This window comes from Callithrix jacchus, chromosome 18 (assembly GCF_049354715.1).
Source record: "Callithrix jacchus isolate 240 chromosome 18, calJac240_pri, whole genome shotgun sequence".
Classification (NCBI taxonomy): domain Eukaryota; kingdom Metazoa; phylum Chordata; class Mammalia; order Primates; family Cebidae; genus Callithrix; species Callithrix jacchus.
The window spans coordinates 21,604,333-21,619,550 of record NC_133519.1 but is presented as its reverse complement, the minus strand read 5'-3'; the positions used below and the strand labels follow the sequence as shown (position 1 = coordinate 21,619,550).

The 15,218-nt window shown below is 41.2% G+C and overlaps 1 protein-coding gene and 1 long non-coding RNA gene across 7 annotated transcripts in view; one reads left to right on the top strand and one right to left on the bottom strand.

Annotated features, from left to right (window-relative positions):
* The window catches only part of ATF6 (activating transcription factor 6), a 203,088-nt gene extending 194,034 nt beyond the window's left edge, over positions 1 to 9,054 (bottom strand). For 4 of the 6 annotated variants that reach the window (XM_035279979.3, XM_035279980.3, XM_078356143.1 and 1 more), the window contains exon 1: positions 8,932 to 9,054. In XM_035279979.3, coding sequence (XP_035135870.1) covers positions 8,932 to 9,013 — 82 coding nt within the window. In that variant the 5' untranslated portion in view covers positions 9,014 to 9,054. Of the gene's footprint in view, positions 1 to 8,718; positions 8,874 to 8,931 lie in introns of those variants that run through there. The other 2 variants (XM_035279982.3, XM_078356145.1) reach the window with 1 other exon arrangement.
* A 906-nt stretch (positions 9,055 to 9,960) lies between these two features.
* LOC144580247 (uncharacterized) lies at positions 9,961 to 13,837 on the top strand. The gene is made up of 2 exons (XR_013529470.1): positions 9,961 to 10,102; positions 13,633 to 13,837. It is a non-coding gene; the product is annotated as an uncharacterized LOC144580247 (long non-coding RNA).
* Positions 13,838 to 15,218: the final 1,381 nt, after the last annotated feature.

Genomic DNA, 15,218 nt, shown 5'->3' with positions numbered 1-15,218 from the left:
GTACTCTTTAAGACTGTCAAGGACATTAGACAAAGGAAAAGACCAAACAACTGTTTCAGATTAAAGGACACTGATGAGACATGACAAGTAAAAGCAATGAGTGTTTGCAGGTAATCCTAGACTAGAAAAACAAATGATTATTGAAACAGATGGCAAATTTTGAATGGTGTCTTTGAATTGGATGACAGTCTTGTATCAATGTTTATCTCCTGACTGGAAGAACTATAGGGCAGTAATATAGGAAAGTGGCTTTGTTTTAAGGGGTAGAAGGGTAGAGAGTATACACTACAGTATTTAAAGATGATGGGTCAACACATCTCTCCCTTTCTCTCTCTTTCTCTCTCAAGGGAGAGACAAATGTAGCAAATGCAGTAAAATTTAACAACTGAGGAGTCTGTGTAAAGGGCATGCAAGAGTTCTTTGCACTGTTCTTACAACTTTTCTATAGATTTCAAACTATTTCAAAAATTTTTAATGTATGTATATAACATGTGTATATGCATGTATATGTATACATATCCATAATCCAACTACTTCTCATTCCTCCACTGTTACTATTGTAACTCATGGGGACTGCTTTAGTGGCTTCCAAAATGCTCCATGCTTCTGCCATTGCCCTCTTTCAGTCTATTTCCAACAGAGCCACTGAAGTAAGCCTATAAAAAGCAAAGACGTTATTTGGAATCACGATTATCATAGTGGCAGAAGAGAAACACGAGCACATAATGCAAGAAGGTGAAAAAGAACCCTGTTATGTTAGCTTTTAAGTATAAAGCATACTAAAATAAATTCATGCTTTTTAAAAATAAGTATTTCTGGCCAGGCGTGGTGGTTCACACTGGTAATCCCAGCACGTTGGGAGGCTCAGGCGGATGGATCATAAGGTCAGGAGTTTGAGATCAGCCTGGCCAACATAGTGAAACCCTGTATCTACTAAAAATACAAAAAAATAGCCAGGTGTGGTGATGGGTGCCTGTAATCCCAGCTACTCAGGAGGCTGAGGCAAGAGAATCGCTTGAACCCAGGAGGCAGAGGTTGCAGTGACCCAAGATCATGCCATTGCACTCCAGCCTGGGTGACAGTGCAAGACTCCATCTCAAAAAATTACATTAATTAATTAAATAAAAATAAATATTTCCACATTCTTAGAAAATACATAGTGAAATGTTTAGGAGTTTCCTATTATCTGCAGCCCACTTTCAGATGTGGAAGAGGAGAAAAGTGTGGGTAACATTACGAGATGAAGTGAATGTGTCAGGATGTTAACAGGTGGTAAAAACCCAGATAAGGAAACTGCAGGTTTATCAGTGTACTGATCTTTCAACTTTTCTGTTGTCAAAAAAATAACGGAAGGTGGGTTGATAAATATACTTGTATATTTATAGAACATCCCAAAAGAATCCAAAAGAAACTGTTGGCATTAGTTACACCTAAAGTATCTCTAAAACCTATTGCCTGTTTCTAGATCCTCTGCACCAGTCCCACACTATTAGATTTCCCTCAACAGTAGTAAACGATGGTAGTTATTTTTAGTGTGCTCAGCAAGCTTTCCCACTTCACCGCCACCCTGTCCATTCATTTATTCATTTACTCCTTATAAGTTTAGTAAGATGAGAAACAGCCACTGGGTTTAGCAACGTGGAAATCAGCAGTGAAACAGCAGTTTCAGTGGAGGGGTGGTACCTGATTAGCCTGGGTTCAAAAGACCATGAGAAATAAGAAACTAGAGTCGGTGAACATGGACATTTTCTAAAAGGAATTCTGCTGTAAAATAGAGAAATGCAGTAACAGCAAGAGAGGAAGTAACATGTGAAGAGAGTTCTGGGTTTGTTGGGGTTTTTTTTTGTTTTTTTTTTTTAACTCTAGATAGAGTACTATCCAAATATAGAAACAGTACTTCTAGGAGAAATAACAACATGTTCATTTACTGACAGAGATCATCTATAGAGAGGGGAAAATGCTGATGCAGGAAACAGGAGGAAGAATCGCTTGAGCAATATTCTTGAACAAAAGAGGAAGAAGCTAAAGCACATATGGAAGGATTGGCTCTAGCTAGGAGCAAGAAGCCGCTCCATCTCAGTAACAAAAGAGAAAGCAAACACGCTGGTAGGTGGCTAAATGCGGTAGTAGGAGACTGAAGCAGCGCTCTTCTGATTGGAAGGATGAGAGAAATGTTGGAGGTCTGAAGACCGAAGAAACTTGAAAAGCAATCATCAGAATGGGACTGTGAGAGGACCAGGGAAATATGATTGGTCTGGCAACACTGAAAGTGAGACCAGTCAGGATAGCTGAAGTGTTTGTTTTCAGCCACATTCAACTATACTGAGGCAAGCACCAAGTAGGCAAAACTGAATTTAACTAATAGGTTTATCCAAGAGAAACTTACAAGACAAGAGACAGACAAGGATATGCAAGGTGAAAGCAAAGAAAGGGTAACAATGATTGTCCATGGTACTTAAACTGGGAAGGGGGGAAGTGATGAATTGAAGGAATGAGAGATACTGGAAACATGGCAAAATCTCAGAAGGACTGAATGATTATTGAAATTGGAATAGGAAAGGGAGTAAGCTGGTAAAACAGGAAAAGGTAGTCAGAGCAAGATGTTTGAAAGTGAGATTTCAGTTATTGTAGTGACAAGACTTAAGCTTATGATCAGGAAAGCAGATGGCTGAGACTCGGTGAAAGGCAAGGTCTGTGATAAAGAGGAGGTCCAGAAAACGAGAGGTCAGTGCATCTGGAGGATCTTCTCTGAGGATTCTGAAATCATCCAAGAATCATGATGGAGGTAACGGTGAAGAAAGTAACAGTAAGCTAGTGGCTAAAATATTTCAAAAAGTCATAAAGAAGCCAGGCATAAGTGGCATGTGCCTGTAGTCCCAGCTACTCAGGAGGCTAAGGCAGGAGGATCCCCTGAGCTCAGCAGTTTGAGGATACAGTGAGCTGTGACTGCTCCACTGCACACTCTAGCTCCAACCTGGGCAAGAGAACAAGACCCCATCTCTAAAAGAAAAAAAAAAGTGAAAGAGAGTGATCCAGGTATCAAGAGAGGTAGACGATGGGATATTGTGACAAATGAGATTTAAATTTAGATATTTTTAGGGAGGAGGAAAGGGGAAAAATGATGAAGGACAGTGAAGACACCTATCCCACCATCAGAGGCCCTGTGGTGAAAAGGTTTTGAGAATAAAATTGGCCACCACTCACCGGGGCATTAAGGGAAGTTGTGTCATCTGGAGCACTAGATTTTGGTTTAATGTCAGAAGGCCAAGAGAACCTTCACAGAAGAGACTGCAGACACAAAAGAAACCACAGTGACTGATGGTCGCTTCTGATCTTGATACATACAGTGAAGCCAAAAAAGAAGAAGAAAGTAGCTCTTGCACAGATCCAAGCAAGAAAAAAGAAGAGAGAAGGAGAGAGGAAGGGAAACATACAGATAGCATATAAGCATATGAAAAGATACTCAACATCATGTCATCAGGAAACTGCAAATTGAAACCAGATACCACTATACACCTATTAGAACGGCTAAAATCCAAAGTACTGGCAACGCCAAATGCTAGCAAGGATGCGGAGCGTCAAAAACGCTCATTTATTGCTAGTGGGAACGCTAACTGGTATAGCCACTTTGGAAGACAGTTTGGCAGTTTCTTACAAAACAAACAAAAATTTAGCACTTGTGCTCCTTGATATTTACCCAAACAATTTGAAATTTATGTCCATACAAAAACCCGCACACAAATGTTTTCAGCAGCTTTATATATAATTGCCAAAAGTTGGAAGCAACCAAGATTGCATCAATAGGTAAACAGATCGGCAAACTGTGAATTTATGGACTAAACTGTCCCCCAAAATTCACATGTTGGAGCCCTAACCCCAAATATGACCATATCAAGAGATGCAGTCTTTAGGAGATAATTAAGGTTAAATGACATCATAAAAGTGGGGTCCCAATCTGATACGACTGTGGCTTTATAAGAAGAAAATTCTCGGCCGGGCACGCAGTGGCTCAAGCCTGTAATCCCAGCACTTTTGGAGGCCGAGGCGGGTGGATCACGAGGTCAAGAGATCGAGACCATCCTGCTCAACATGGTGAAAACCCCGTCTCTACTAAAAATACAAAAATTAGCTGGGCATGGTGGCGCGCGCCTGTAATCCCAGCTGCTCAGGAGGCTGAGGCAGGAGAATTGCCTGAACCCAGGAGGCGGAAGTTGCTGTGAGCCAAGATCGCGCCATTGCACTCCAGCCTGGGTAACAAGAGTGAAACCCTGTCTCAAAAAAAAAAGAAGAAGAAAATTCTCTCTCTCAATGCCATGTGAGTACACAAGAAGGCAGCCATGTGCAAGACAGGAAGAGCGCCCTAAGCAGAACCTGAGCATGCTGCCATCCTGATCTTGAACTCTAACCTCCAGAACTGTGAGAAAAAAATTTCTCTTGTTTAGACCACTCAGTCTGTGGTGTTTTCTTACGACAGCCCAGGCAGACTAATAGGCTGTGGAACATGCATACAATGTAATACTATTTTTTTTTTTTTTTGAGACGGAGTTTTGCTCTTGTTACCCAGGATGGAGTGCAATGGCGCAATCTCGGCTCACCGCAACCTCCGCCTCCTGGGTTCAGACAATTCTCCTGCCTCAGCCTCCTGAGTAGCTGGGATTACAGGCACGCACCACCATGCCCAGCTAATTTTTTTGTATTTTTAGTAGAGACGAGGTTTCACCATGTTGACCAGAATGGTCTCGATCTCTTGACCTCGTGATCCACCCGCCTCGGCCTCCCAAAGTGCTGGGATTACAGGCTTGAGCCGCCGCGCCTGGCCAACGTAATACTATTTAGTGCTAAAAAGAAAGGAGCTATCAAACCATGAAAAAACATGGAGGGACCTTAAGTGCATATTGCTAAGTGAAAGAAGCCAATTCAAAAATACTACATACTGTATGATTCCAACTATATGACATTCTGCAAAGGGCAAAACTATGGAGACAGTGAAAAGATCCTGGAGGCAGGGAAAAAGATCCCAGAGGTAGGGAAAAGGAGGAAGGAAAAACAGGTAGAGCGTAGGACTTTTTTAGGGCGGTGAAACTATTCTGTATGATACTGTAATTATGAATACATGTCATTATACATTTTTCAAAACCCACAGAACAGGGGTTCCCAACCACTGTTCCCAGGGCTACTGGTCCGTGGCCTGTTAAGGAGGTGAGCAGCAGGTGGGTGAGTCAGCGAAGCTTCATCTGTATTTACCGCCTTCCCCATCGCTTGCATTACCACCTGAGCTTCACCTCCTGTCAGATCAGCAAGCAGCAGCATTAGATTCTCATGGAGTGTGAACCCTATTGTGAACTGCACACGCAAGGGATCTAGGTTGCATGCTCCTTATGAGAATCTAATGCCTGATGATCTAATCACTGTTTCCCATCACCTCCAGATGAGATGGTCTAGTCGCAGGAAAACAAGCTCAGGGCTCCTCCTAATTCTATATAATGGTGAGTTGTATAATTATTTCATTATATATTACAGTGTAACAATAATAGAAATAAAGTGCACCAAAAACGTAATGAAAACATCTCTCGTGTCTCCCTGCCCCCAGCCCCCATGGGAAAATTGTCTTTCATGAAACCAGTCCCTGGTGTCAAAAGCTGGGGACCCCTGCCATAGAATGTATAACACAATCAACTTTAAACTATGGGCTTAGTTAATAATAATATATCAATACTGGCTCATCAATTGTAACCAAAGTACCACACTAATGCAAGATGCTACCAGTAGGAGAAACTGGGGATGGAGGGGAAGTACGTGGAACTCTCTGTACTGTCTGCTCAATTATTGTGTAAATCTATAATTATACTAAAAAAGTAAGCCTATTTTTTTTTTTTTTTTTTTTTGAGACGGCGTTTCACTCTTAATACCCAGGCTGGAGTGCAATGGCGCGATCTCGGCTCACCGCAACCTCTGCCTCCTGGGTTCAGGCAATTCTCCTGCCTCAGCCTCCTGAGTAGCTGGGATTACAGGCACGCGCCACCATGCCCAGCTAATTTTTATTTTGCATTTTTAGTTGTGACGGGGTTTCACCATGTTGACCAGGATGGTCTCGATCTCTTGACCTCGTGATCCACCTGCCTCAGCCTCCCAAAGTGCTGGGATTACAAGGCCTATTATTTAAAATAATTATGTGAAATTGCATTTCAGTGTCCATAAAGCTTTATAGGAATACAGCCACGCTCACTTGTCTATATTGTGCCTGGCAGCTTCTACACTGTAACAGCAGACTTGAGTAGTTGCAACAGTGACCATGTAGTAACAAAACCTAAAATATTTACCATCTGGACCTTTACAGAAAATGTTTGAAGACCGTTGCTCTAAATTTCATTAACTAAGCTCTAAATTTCATTAACTAAGTTTAAAAAAAAAAAAAGGAAAGCACATCCCTCACAGGTTGTTGAGTTAATCACTTATTTAAATCATTTAGAGTTGTTAAAATCACAAGACATACTAATTACATAATCTGATTTTTAAATTTTAACTAGTTTCTGATATTGAAAAAAAAAATGGCCAGGCACAGTGGCTCATGTCTGTAATCCCAACACTTCAGGAGGCTGAGGCAGGGGATCATGAGGTCAAGAAATCAAGACCATCCTGCTCAACATGGTGAAACCCCGTCTCTACTAAAAATACAAAAAATTAGATGGGCATGGTAGCATGTGCCTGTAGTCAGTCCCAGCTGCCTGGGAGGCTGAGACAGGAGGGTCGTTTGCATCCAGGCGGCAGAGGTTGCAGTAAGCTGAGATTCTGCCACTACACTCCCGCTTGGCAACAGACCAACATTCCATCTCCAAAAACAAAAAAAAAAAATCAAAGCTAGGCACAGTGGTTTGAGCCTGTAATCCTAGCATCTTGGGAGGTTAAGGCAGGATGACTGCCTGAGGCCAGTTGGAGACCAGCCTGGGCAACACAGCAAAACCTTTGGCAAATTAACAATTAACCAGGCCTGGTGGTAGCATGCACCTGTAGTCCTAGCAACTCAGGAGGCTGAGTTGGAAGGATCACTTGAGCCCAGGAGTTCCAGGTCACAGTAAACTATGATTGCACCACTGCACTTCAGCCTGGGCGACAGAGTGAGACTCCGTCTCTAAAAGAAAAAAAAATCAAGTAAATCAGTGAAGTACTTGAACACCCAAAGCAACTCTCACAGAATGAAACACAAACAGACATTAGTGTTTCAGTTTATTGCCAACAAACTCTATCCTACTTACTGAACACCTGAGGAATTTAAACTAAACTGTTCAAAGAGAAGACTGACAGTTTGAAAAGGGAAAACTGGAAAACAATGGAAATGCGCACATTCAGGGAATGGCAGGGCCAGACACCTGATAGGAGTGTCAGTGAACTGACTATAAAGAACTGAATGCTCTGTTAGAGAACATTAAATCAAGTGATCAGATCAGACAGGAAAATGCAGCCTAGGTATCAGAAGACAACACAAAATAATGATACCAGGAAGTGTCCCACAGTTATAGTTTAAGCAAGGTCATGAAAATATAATAGCTGACTAGCTGACGAAACAAATCATAACTACCCAATATATTCAAGTAGTGTTATTAATAACCAGGGATCTTATGAAGAATAAAATCTGTAGAAACGAGTTAGGAAAGCCTTATAGAATAGATACTAGGGGTACAGGCTTTCGAGGTAGAAAAACCTGGTCTGAACCTTCTTCTGCCACTAACTAGCTCTAAGAATCTGAGCACAAATTCTGTAAGCCTCAGTTTCCTCAGCTCTAAAATAACAGTACCTCATTGGACTGTTGGGAGGATTAAACAAAATACTGCATGTAAAGAGTTTAGCAGGGTGCCTGACACAAATAAAGTGCCAGATAAATGGTAGCTAACACACTGTTCCTAATACATTTGGCTTCGGAAAATGAGAATAGACAGTCTAAAGCTTTCCAGCGACTCTTAGAAAATCTACCCAAGGATTGAAATAAATCTCCAATAGAATATAGTTTTAGAGAATATCTGCCCTTGAAAAAAATTAAATGATGACTTTGTTCAATAAAAAGTTGAGATTCCTTCCACTCATGCTATTGAGAATGCTGGTCCAAAGGAGAAAGATAAATGGGGTTCCCCCCAGTTCCAAGGCTGATGAGTGAGTGGTGTAGGCTCACTGGGGGCCCATTTGGAAACCTACACAATCCCAAATTCATATTGGAACCTAAGAACAATATTACTTTTATATCTTGCAATCAAGAGGAGAATAAAAGTTTCCTCTAAATACTTAGATAACAAAGCTTCTCCACTCTCATTTCCACTTCATTCCATTCCACCCTTCCTGACCACCAAAACGAAACAAAATATCCATTAACAAGAAAATTAAGAGCTGTATCTGCGGAGCAGTCGGGATTGCATCATAAGTAATAGGTCTAGCAAAGCAGGGACCCGAGGTCAGGTGCTTCGGTGCTTTCTTTTCTCCCAAGATGGACATGAGGCTTAAACCAATAGTGAAAGCTGTAACATTAGGATTTCTTGTATATAACCACATTCTCTCATATACACCCACTCCACTGTGCTCACCGCCCACATTTCACACTCAGGAATAGCTTGCAACCTTTTTGGCGGTCCCAGCCATTTTGCCCTAAACCTCCTAATAACGTCCTGTGTTAGCCCCACAAAAAGATCACCTGGTACTTCCCCAGCGGAAACAGTGAAAAACGATACTAACTCCAGTTAGACTATATTCTACTCGCCCTGTGGCCAGGACAGAAGCCGAACGATCCTCCCAGACTCTGTGAGGAGCACGGACGGGAGTGACGAGTGGCCTCACTCGCCAGGCAGGGTTGGTCCACACCTGTCACCAGGAGTAGCGGAAGTAGGAAGGAAGAAACCTGTAGACGCGAACGCGAGCCACCCTGGTACATTCTCAGATCCCACTCACCCCAATCTTCATCCAGCCGGTGAGAGAGTCCCGGACTAAAAGGTGACTCCATGGTGCCGGCAACACCAACCGGCTCCCCCATATCACAAGCTCCTCTGCCCTGGAACTCGGTGACTAATATCTGGGACGGCGGCGGCCGGCGGACAAAATACTCTGTAACGCTGATGAGACGGTGGCCGATTAAAGACAAACTGCTTCTGCCGCAGGAGGGCTTTGTACGAGACAGGAGAACATCAGAAACTAAGCAAATTTAAATAGACCTCTGAGTAAATATTTACCTTTTGGAGTTTCCAGGACTTTCTGCCCCGCTGTTTTATGGGGGAGGAGGGGGGAGACACGCAGACATCGCTTCGACTAAACGAAATTTATCAATAATATTAAAAATTAAAAGTAAAGCCCCTTTCTGAACATTCTGGCTTATTCCTTGATTATCTTTCTTAATACCGCAGCGGAGAGCCCTCAGAACAAAATTAGAGGCTAACAGTAAATTTAGTTTAATTTTTATGAATAATTCTCTACCAGTGTAAAAAGTCTTCAAATACGCGTGTATGACGGAAAAACACTACTATTTTTCCACATTCGTTAAAACTGTTTAATGGCACAGTATCCGAGGTAAATGGTACTATAAAACATAACTTCCAGGAAGCCTACTTTTATTTAAATGAAGCAAATGTAAAAGATAAACTCCCAAAATTTATCTCCTAAAGATAAATATCTTAAACATAGTATTTAATCAAAGTCCAAGCGACCTACAGTAATCGAAGTGCCCAATCTTTCTATTACTAAAGATTCGGATTTTATTTAAAAGAAATTCACACACATCACGAACTCCAGCTGAAAATATGAATTGAGTTTGATAAAGCAGTTTCAAGAAAGCTACTTAAGAGAATTTCTTTTTCATCTATTTTAAATTTCAGCGGCCAGTGAATATTTAAAATACTGTAACTTAAGAACACGTATGCCTCTAGGACCACGTGGAATCTTTCCCATGGCAGGTAAGCAAAACAAATGTGCTTCCCAGAATCCTCCAAACTGCTCGTGGCTGGATATTACTACAGATTGCATAATACAGGAACCCTCCCGGACGCAAGCCCAGAAAAAGATTATGAAATCCCCTGACGTCATATGTGACTACTTTTGTCACCAGAAATCTAACAAATTTTCATTTAAGGTGAATGTTATTTATTTTTTAATAACACTTTTATTCTCATCCAATTACCAATTCAAAAATTGACATAAAAACTAAAATAAGGCCGGGCGTGGGGGCTCAAGCCTGTAATCCCAGCACTTTGGGAGGCAGAGGCGGGGGGATCACGAGATCAGGAGTTCAAGACCAGCGCCTGTAATCCCAGCTACTCCAGAGGCTGAGGCGGGAGAATCGCCTGAAACCGGGAGGCCGAGATCGTGCCACTGCACACCAGCCCAGGCGACAATGCGAGACTCCGTCTCAAACAAACAAAAATAAATAAAATGAAAAGCGAGTCTTCTGTATCCCACTAGACTTTTAAGAAAATCACCGTGACAAATGGCCAATTTTTTTTAATTTCGGAAAGATTTTTTTTATTCAAAAAGTGCAAGTAATTATGAAACAAACATTTGTGACCTGTTACCAAAAATTTAAAAATTTAGCATTTTTTATTTTTGTCCCAGATTTTTCAAAAGAAATTAAATATTATAGAATTAAATTTCTCTTTCTTCCCTGCTTCATTTTCCTCCCTCAGCATAGGCCACTTCTACCATGAGTTTTATAGGTATAAAATTTTACTTTCTTTTATTTTTATAAAAGTGGAATTCTAGTCCACTTTTTTTTTACTTTTATGATGCTTAAACATATTTATAGATACATGCGTTTAGTGTAATTTTGTTGTTTTTTTAAAAATGTATGTAAACTTGCTGTACTCTAATGTTGTGCAAATCACTTCTTATTGGACATTACTATTTGAGGATATAGCCATGGTATTTCCTTGAATAAATATGTATATCACAATTTATTTTTCCATTTCCCTAAGGATGAACAAAATTTGGGTTGTTTCAATTGTTTACATAAAATATATCCTTGTATGGGGTCTCCTTGTGCATATATGCAAAAATCTCAGTCTCTCTTTTTCTTTTCAGACAGGGGCTCAGTTTGTTCTCTAGGCTGGATTGCAGTGGCACCATCTCAGCTTACTGCCGCTTGATCTCCCAGGTTTAAGCAATCCTCCTGCCTCTGCCATCAGTAGCTGAGACTAAAGGCACCCACCACCACACTCAGCTAATTTTTGTATTTTTTGTAGAGATAGGATTTTGCCATGTTGCCCAGACTGACCTCAAACTTCTGAGTTCAAGCAATCCGCCCACCTCTGCCTCCCAAAGTGTTGAGATTACAGGCATGAACCACCTCGCCCAGCCTCAAGAATATCTTTAATAATGTATGTACTATTTGACCAGTTTACACCCTTGCTAGCATTGATGAGTTCTCTTTGCTCTCCATATTCTCGCCAACACTAGATATGGTCACACTCTTACCATTTTTACTACTGTGAAAATTGTAATTTACATTTCCCTAACAAAGTGGTGCCTTTTTCCATACTTATGAAACCTTATTTCCTTTTCTGTGAACTGTCCACTCTTAACTTTTATGAAGTTTGTTATGGGGTTTTCTTTCACAAATGATGTGTACATCGTTTAGATAGCCTGCTCTATTCATTCACCTGGATAAACTAAAAGTAAACTCCTAAATCCCCCACCAACAGAATGGGCCCCCTTGTGACCATGGGGATCCTAGAAAGCCTTAAAACAGTTCTGGACCATGGTGGGTCAGGTTAGACACCCTTTGTTATACTCCCTTCCTTTTGTGGTTTAGACATAACAACTAGCCAGCATTAATGTTGAAACAGAGATCATAAGACTGACAGAACAGACTCTGGCAATAAGAGCCAAATTATAAACAAGACCTAAAGCCATTCCAGGCAAGGGTTGAGTCACACACCCCTATACTTAAAGAATAAACTGTGTTCTAACTGCCACAAGATTCTTCTCTAGCAGCTAAACAAGTACTGGCCTCAAAATAAGCAGTATTAAAACACTGTGCAGCTCCACCAGATGCTGACTTACTGATCCGCAGCTGCTGTTCCACCAGCCATAGCCATAGCTTTCACTGGACAACTTTTTTTTTTTTTTCCTTTTTGAAACAGTCTCACTCCATGGCCCAGGTTGGAGTGCAGTGGCGTGATCTCAGCTCACTGCAACCTCCATTCTCCTGCCTCAGCCTTCCAAATAGTTGAGACTACAAGCACCCACTACCACGCCCGGCTAATTTTTGTCTTTTTAGTAGAGACCGGGTTTCACCATATTGGCCAGGCTGATCTCAAACTCCTGACCTTGTGATCTGCCCCACTTCTGCCTCCTAAAGTGCTGGGATTATAGGCTTGAGCCACCGCACCCAGCCACAGCTTTTTTCAGTAAATTTCTCCAGATGAAAAGACCACCAGTCATGGACTGGTTCTGGCTAATTTACAGAGGTTGCACATTTGCATGGCTTCATGTCCTGAAAGACCTTTTGACGTATAGCGTTCATTGTAATACATTTAAATGTTAAGTCCTGGCTGGGTGTGGTGGCTTATGCCTGTAATCCCAGAACTTTGAGAGGCTGAGGTGGGTGGATCACGAGGTTAGGAGTTTGAGACCAGCCTGGCCAACATGGGGAAACCCCGTCTCTACTAAAAATACAAAAATTAGTCAGGAGTAGTGGTGGGCTCCTGTAATACCAGCTACTCAGGATGCAAAGGCAGGAGAATTACTTGAACTCAAGAGGCAGAGATTGCAGTGAGCTGAGATTGCACCATTGCACTCTAGCCTGGGCAACAAAGCGAGACTCCATCTCAACAACAACAAAAAATTTAGTCTCCATCTCAAAGTGAATGTGTCATATGTTACATGAATGTTCAATACGCATGTGTCAGGACCACTTTCATGAATATTCATAGCTCTTCCAGTAACCTGCTGAAAATACATGTTTAGCCAACCTATTCAGCATAAAGCTCCTACTCCAAACCCTCTTCCTTCAAAGTGCCTGTTTCTGGAGGCAGCTTCCCAGCCTGCGGGATGGCCACCAAGCAGGCCATAAAGTCTCCTTTTCTTTTCCAAATTTATTCATTGTGGAGTTTTTTAATATATACATTTTTTTAAAGAGAGAGATAGTCTCACTTTGTTGCCCAGGCTGGTCTCAAACTCTATTGAGACCTATTTATTGAGACTATTTATTGATATTCTATTTATTGAGATTTGTTAGTGAGTTCAAGCTATCCTTCTGCCGCGGCCTCCCAAAGTATTGGGATTACAGGCATGAGCCACCGCACCCAGTTGGGTTGTTTTAGGTTAACACTTGGTATATATCTTGTAAATACCTTCTCCCAGGTTGACACTTGTCGTCTTTGTTTATGGGGCTTTTGTTCTCTAGATTTTAATTTCAATGTAGTCAAATTTATCAAGCTATTGCTATGATATCTGAAATGTGTAGCTTTCTTAAGAAATCCTTCCCTCTCCTAAGGTCATTAAGATCTTCGTTTTTATTTTCATAGTTTTATAGTTTCGTTTTTCACATCCTTTTTTGTCTATTTGGCTATTATTGGGGTATAGCAACACTATGCATTTTTGTACAACAACCTTGTACCAAAAACCTTGCTGAATTCTGTTATTCTAATATTTTGTCTTTGCCAGGCACAGTGGTGTGCACCTGTAATCCCAGCTTCTCAAGAGGCCAAGGCAGGAGGATTGCTTGAATCCAGGTGTTCAAGGCTAGCCTGGGCAATATAGCAAGATTCTGTCTTTTAAAAAAAGCATATATCTATATATAGATATAGATATAAAATGGTAGATGAAAATTAAGATATGATTAAAAATAAAAATGATTTTTTTAAATTGTCTAAGTTCTTTAGGATTGTTTTATGTAGAAGAACATTATGTAAATGCAAATCTTTTACTTTCTATTTTATTTAATGTTTTCATTTTTAAAATAAACTTTTAGTATGAATATTTTCAAACACAAGAGCTGATACAATGAATCCCCGTGTTTGTATCACCCAGCTTCAGCTTCAACAATTTGCCATTCTTGTTTTATCTATCCTGCCTCTCCACAACTTTCTTCGTTTTGCTTTTTTTCCGGAAATTTTTTCTTTTTTTTTTTGAAATGGAGTCTCGCTCTGTCATCCAGGCTGGAGTGCAATGGTTCAATCTCAGCTCACTGCAACCTCCACCTCCTGGGTTCAAGCCATTCTCCCACCTCAGACTCCCAAGTAGCTGGGATTACAGGCGCCTGCCACCACGCCCAGCTAATTTTTGTGCTTTTAGTAGAGGCAGGTTTCCCCATGCTGGCCAGGCTGTCTCAAACTCATGACCTCAGGCGATCCATCCACCTCGGCCTCCCAAAGTGCTGGAATTACATGTATGAGCCACCATGCCTGGCCTTCCTGGAATATTTTAAAGCAAATCCAGATATCATATTATTTCACCCATAAATACTTCAACCCATATCTCTAAGAGACCAGGCCTTTTCTTATTTTTAAAAAACATACTTGATAATACCATTATCATACCCAACAAAATTAGTAATTCTTTAATATCATCTGACGCTTGGCCCGTGTTCAGTTTTCTGTCTTAAAAATGACCTTCCACGCTGGGCGCAGTGGCTCACGCCTGTAATCCCAGCACTTTGGGAGGCTGAGGCAGGTGGATCATGAGGTCAAGAGATCAAGACCATCCTGCTCAACAAGGTGAAACCCCGTCTCTACTAAAAATACAAAAATTAGCTGGGCATGGTGGCGTGTGCCTGTAATCCCAGCTACTCGGGAGGCTGAGGCAGGAGAATTGCTTGAACCCAGGAGGCGGAGGTTGCGGTGAGCCGAGATCATGCCATTGCACTCCAGCCTGGGTAACAAGAGCAAAACTCCGTCTCAAAAAAAAAAAAAATGACCTTCCATCCAGTTAGTTAAAATCAGGATCCAAACAACATCCTCACATTGCATTTAGTTCATATGAAAATTCCCTCTCCATTTCTTCCCCCATACCATTTATTGAAAAATCTAAGTCATTGGTCCTTAGAACTTCCGACTTTGTGATTCTGCTGATTATGTCTTCATGGTGATGCTTCATTTGTTCCAGAAACTGCAGTGACATCTAAAGGCTTGAATGGATCGTTTTTGCAAGAATACTTCATAGGTGCTCCCTTGCATCGTAGCAGGCAGCATATACATACTGTCCCACTTTTAGAGATGTCGCGATTTATTAGTGAGTTCAGATTTTTTTCC